The sequence below is a fragment of the Camarhynchus parvulus genome, chromosome 4A (assembly GCF_901933205.1).
Source record: "Camarhynchus parvulus chromosome 4A, STF_HiC, whole genome shotgun sequence".
NCBI lineage: Eukaryota > Metazoa > Chordata > Aves > Passeriformes > Thraupidae > Camarhynchus > Camarhynchus parvulus.
Genome location: NC_044600.1, coordinates 13,599,380 through 13,605,038, shown reverse-complemented (window position 1 = coordinate 13,605,038; position 5,659 = coordinate 13,599,380). Strand labels below are relative to the sequence as shown.

The window sequence follows — 5,659 nt, the reverse complement described above, 5'->3', positions numbered from 1 at the left end:
AGTCAGAATGGAGCACCTCTGAGTGCATTTCAGAATCCCAATCTTGTTGAAATTCACACAGCACCACACCAAAAGCGTGCTCCGGTGTGGGATGCTCCTGCTCTTGTCACAACCTCTCCAAATTTTAGATAGGGAAGCTTCAATCCCAAATGCAAACTCCAGCACTATTCCTGTCCAGGAGTACTGCAAAGGCATCTGTGTTGGCTGCTGCAGGATGTTACCTTTTCCAGCTCAAGAAGAGAGATAAAAATAGACAGTACATTTCTGCTGCTCCTAAAATGTGGGCTCTGATACATAATGGCTAAAGAATACCACGAGATGACAGTACCACTTTTGCCAATTTCGGAACTCTTTTGGCAGCAAACCTTTACATTCTAGAGACTAAGTGCATATAATACCCTATAAGAATCTGGCAATAATGCACCCTGCCCTGCTAGCACTTTAAAAATTCCCTGTAGAGTGCCTTTTTGTCCCCTCCCCACGGTGTGAACCCAAAGTTTTACCTTTAGATAGAGACCAGGAGCAGCCATCCTTTCCCATCACACAGATCTGTGCCCAGGGCATGGAGCTTAAGCAAAGTCACAATAACCCAGATCCAACATCTTGCTCTTTTTAAAGGCAGCCAAACGCCACACCACAACATTTCAATGGGGCAGCGGGGCTAATCCAGCCAGTGGGAATGACGGTGTTAGATGTGGTTAAATCTGGCTGCTCGGTACTCGGGGCAGCGTTCCAGAGGGTGCAGGGATTCAGGCTTGGGACCGCCGCTGCCTGGCTGCCCGGTTTGGTGGAAGGTGTTGAACTTCCCTGAACGTGTGGAACACCAATGTGCTGGGCAGAGCTCGGCACGGCAGTTTGGGGAGGGGGCTGGCTGCTCCAGCCGGAGCGGGGGATCGATGCTTATGCCAGATCAGGATTTACAGCACCGCTGCTCGGAGAGCCAGATTGTGCATGTGTGCGATGTATGATGTGTGATGTGTGATGTGTGATGTGCGCGTCTGTGCGGCGTGTGCGGAGGATGTGTGCGGGCTGTGCGTGTGTCCCTGTGCGGTGTGCGTGTGTGTGCGGGGCGTGCGCGCCTGCCGGCTGGCTTTTGCCAAAGGAGCTGCTTGACTTGCTCTCTATTTTGAGGGCGCGGATTCAGGGACTCGGGGCCAAAAATTCTCCGGACCCAGGTAAATCCGCTCGTTACCTTATTCCCCTTCCCGGCTCCGAGTGCCCGCGCTGTCCTGCAGGTGCTGTCAGAGCGCTCCCGCGAAGAGCGGCCGAGCCGGGAGCGGAGCCGGCTGCGAGAGCCACCAAGGGAAGGGGGGACGGCGACTGGGACAGGGGGGCTGGGAAAAACGTGTCCCCCCCGCCCCCGGCTGACGTCAGCGCGGCTCCGCGCGGGGCACCCGGCAAAAGCGCCGCGCCGCGCCGCGCCCCGCGCACTGCCCGCGCTCCCGCAGCGCCGCCGCTCTCGGCCCCCGCCCGGCCCAACTTCCCAGCACAGCCGCGGCCGGGACGGGCCCGGCCGGGACGGGACGGGACGGCGGCGCCCCGCTGGGCTCCTGCTGAGGCGTGAGCGGGCGATGCCGCTCGCCGCCGGGCGCCTGGCTCCCGGGGCGCGGCGGCTCTCGGCGGCGGGCACTGCCCCCACTGCCCCCTCGGGCGCCCCGAGAGCAGGTACGGGCGCGGGGGCGGCGCGGGGAGCGCGGGCTGGGGGCGCCGCTGCAGCGGGGAGGGTGTGCTGTCAGTCCGTGTGTTCCCCGGTTTGAGATGCTGTCAGTCCGTGTGTTCCCCGGTTTAAGATGCTGGCAGGCGCCGGGAGCCGGGCAGCCGGGTGCGCCGTGGCCGTGGGACGGGATCGGGATCGGGATCGTGCTGCCGGCGGCCGCCGGGGCGGAGGCGGCGGCCGCGACGGGCGGGGTGATCGGGCGGAGAGCCCAGCGCTAGGGAGCCGGGTTTGGGGAGCTCCCCGACGGGGCTTCCCCCGCAGCAGCTCCGCAGGCGCTTTCCGAGAGGAAAAGAAGGGAGGAGGAGGAGGGGATTCCAGAGGAGTTTGGAAGTCTCTGCCTTGCAGCTCCCCTTCCCCCCCAGCCTTCCGACCTGCTTTCGCTCTCCCCACGCAGCCCCTGCTCCCGGCCGTGTTCACTGGGGATTTCTTCTTTCTCTCCTTACCTGTCTCAAAAGGTTTGACTGTAGGTACCACAGCGGGGATCGACGGCGCATAAAGATGCTGAAGGGTGCTTGGTTGCTCAGTTTGTTAACAGTGGCTGGGATCTCGTGGACAGAGAGTCGCAAACCTGCCAAAGACATTTGCAGCAAGAGCCGCTGCCCTTGCGAGGAGAAGGAGAACGTGCTGAACATTAATTGTGAAAACAAGGGATTTACAACCGTCAGCCTCCTCCTGCCGCCCCCGTCCAAGATCTACCAGCTGTTTCTCAATGGGAACGCACTGACCCGCCTGTTCCCCAATGAGTTTGTCAACTATTCCAACGCCGTGACCCTGCACCTGGGCAACAACGACATGCAGGAGATCCGCACGGGGGCCTTCAGCGGCCTCCGCACCCTCAAGAGGCTGCATCTCAACAACAACAAGCTGGAAGTGCTGAAGGAAGACACCTTCCTGGGCTTGGAGAGTCTGGAGTACCTGCAGGCTGATTACAATTACATCAGTGCCATTGAAGCGGGGGCATTCAGCAAGCTGAACAAGCTCAAGGTGCTGATCCTCAATGACAACCTCCTGCTGTCCCTGCCCAGCAATGTCTTCCGCTTTGTGCTCCTCACTCACCTCGACCTGCGGGGGAACCGGCTGAAGATGATGCCTTTTGCCGGTGTGCTGGAGCACATTGGAGGCATCATGGAAATCCAGCTGGAGGAAAACCCTTGGAACTGCACCTGCGACTTGCTGCCACTCAAGGCCTGGCTAGACACCATCACCGTGTTTGTGGGCGAAATAGTTTGTGAAACCCCCTTCAGGCTTCATGGGAAAGATGTGACCCAGCTCACCAGGCAAGATCTCTGCCCTAGAAAAAGCTCCAGTGATTCAAACCAGAGGGAAAAACACCCTGTCCTCTCAGACCCACACGTCTCGAGGCTATCGCCCACAGCCAACTCTGCCATCAATCCTACCAGGGCTCCAAAAGCCAGCCGGCCACCCAAAACTAGGAACCGCCCCACCCCCCGTGTCTCTGTGTCGAAAGACAGGCAAATATTTGGACCTATCATGGTTTACCAGACAAAGTCTCCTGTGCCCATCACCTGCCCAGCTGGCTGCATCTGTACGTCCCAGAGCTCAGACAATGGCCTAATGGTTAACTGCCAAGAGAAAAAGATAAGTAACATCTCTGATCTGCACCCCAGGCCAACCAGTCCAAAGAAACTTTACCTTACCAGTAACTATCTGCAAGTCATTTATAGAACCGATCTCACAGAGTACAGCTCTCTGGATTTGCTACATCTAGGAAATAACAGAATTGCAGTGATACAAGAAGGTGCCTTTACAAACCTCACAAGTTTACGCAGACTTTACCTTAATGGCAACTACCTTGAGGTTCTGTACCAGTCCATGTTTGAAGGGCTGCACAGCCTGCAATATCTCTACCTAGAGTACAATGTCATTAAGGAGATCCTGCCACGCACATTTGATGCTCTGAGTAATCTTCATCTGTTGTTCCTCAATAACAACCTGCTCAGATCCTTGCCTGATAATGTCTTTGGAGGCACTTCCCTCACCAGGCTCAACCTTAGGAACAACCATTTCTCATACCTGCCTGTGAGAGGAGTCTTGGACCAGCTCTCGGCTCTGATTCAGATAGACCTCCAAGAGAACCCTTGGGACTGCACGTGTGACATCCTGGGGCTGAGGAACTGGATAGAGAAAGTCACTGACCAGAACAACCAGCAGTCAAATCCCCCTGTAGTTATCAATGAAGTAATCTGCGAGTCTCCCACCAAGCACTCTGGAGAGCATCTGAAATTCCTGAGCAAAGAAGCCATCTGCCCAGAGAACCCCAACTTGTCAGATTCTTCTGTCCTCTCCATGAACCAGAACACCGATACCCCCCATGTTGGTGCCTCACCCAGCTCCTACCCAGAATTACACACCGAAGTTCCACTGTCTGTCCTAATTTTAGGCTTGCTGGTTGTGTTTATCTTGTCTGTTTGTTTTGGGGCAGGTCTGTTTGTCTTTGTCCTTAAGCGCCGGAAGGGGGTGCAGAGCATGCCCAGCAGTGCCAACAACGTAGATATAAGTTCATTTCAACTCCAGTATGGGTCTTACAACACTGAGACCCACGATAAAACTGAAGGACATGTTTATAACTACATTCCCCCTCCTGTTGGACAGATGTGCCAAAACCCAATCTACATGCAAAAGGAAGGGGATCCAGTTGCCTATTACAGGAATCTCCATGAGTTTAGCTATAGCAGTCTTGACCACAAAAAAGAAGACCCCACCAGTCTTGCATTTACCATCAGTGCAGCTGAATTGCTGGAAAAGCAGTCCTCACCAAGGGAACCAGAGCTCCTGTATCAAAATATTGCAGAAAGGGTCAAGGAACTCCCCACCGGAGGATTAGTTCATTATAACTTTTGTACCTTACCCAAAAGGCAGTTTGCCCCTTCATATGAATCCAGACGCCAAAACCAGGACAGGATAAATAAAACTGTTTTATATGGAACTCCCAGGAAATATTTTGCAGAACAGTCTAAACCTGAGCATCCTTTACTCCAAGGAAAGCTACAAACAGAACCAGACTACCTCGAAGTTCTGGAAAAACAAACTGCAATCAGTCAGCTGTGAGGGGGGAGGTGGGAGACAAAAGAAAATTTTTTAAATGAGCTCAGCATCATATTTCTTTGAGTCTGAACTCAGTACTGATGTCATCTGTCGCATTCCCAACATTTCCACTTTTTTAAATCAGAGAAGGAGTGAGAGAGAAAAGGAACCCTTGCAGCACAGCAGGGATTGCTTTGTGGTGTTGCTTTCACAACATTCCCTTTAAGTTATTTCTATATCTCTCTCCTTTTGACCCTTCTCTAGGAACTGTCATTGCAAATGTATCTTTCTGTAATAGATCTTGCATAATTTTTTTTTTATTTTGAAGAAAATGAGGAAGGGGTCTTTGGTGTTTCTGTTGGTTTTTTTTCTTTTTTCCTTTTCATTTCAAAATGGAAACTTAATGTATTATGTAGAAGATCTCCAAAGATCTTTTTTTCCTGGACTATGACTTTCTTTTGTAAATAATAATATACAGTACTGCTGTTTCAATTACCAACTATAGCCACTGGGCGTCACTTTTTTGTGTTAAAGTGCCTTTGCACTTTAAGTACATTATTACTTAATTGTTGCTCTTAGCTTTGATAAATTGAACCTATTTTAATGTGTTGTATTTTTGAAATTAAAAAAATTGTAAAATAGATCTATATGTCAGCTGCATTAAATCAGAAGGTTTGATTTATAGGAAAGCTACCCTTCTTTAAATGACTCTAGTTCTAGGACTTTACAAACTCAAATGTAAATTATTGGGGTGTTTTTTCCCTCTAGGTTTGTTTAGAGTGACTCACAGAAATCAACTGAGAGGATTTAGCAATGGACTAGAGGTTATCAAATGCCTCAGCCGGGAATAACAGCTCATTAATAAAAGATGTTTAACACAATGTCATAGTGAACTGA

General features: G+C 51.9%; 1 protein-coding gene across 2 annotated transcripts; it reads left to right on the top strand.

Moving 5' to 3' along the window:
* The first annotated feature begins 830 nt into the window (after positions 1-830).
* SLITRK2 (SLIT and NTRK like family member 2) lies at positions 831-5,411 on the top strand. Of its 2 annotated transcripts, none has more exons than XM_030967654.1 (2): positions 831-1,175; positions 2,173-5,411. In XM_030967654.1, the coding sequence occupies exon 2, from the start codon at positions 2,216-2,218 to the stop codon at positions 4,784-4,786; it is 2,571 nt and encodes an 856-aa protein (XP_030823514.1). In that variant the 5' UTR covers positions 831-1,175; positions 2,173-2,215; the 3' UTR covers positions 4,787-5,411. The 2 variants fall into 2 exon arrangements, with proteins under 2 accessions (XP_030823514.1, XP_030823512.1); XM_030967652.1 differs by lacking the exon at positions 831-1,175 and adding an exon at positions 1,532-1,665.
* Positions 5,412-5,659: the final 248 nt, after the last annotated feature.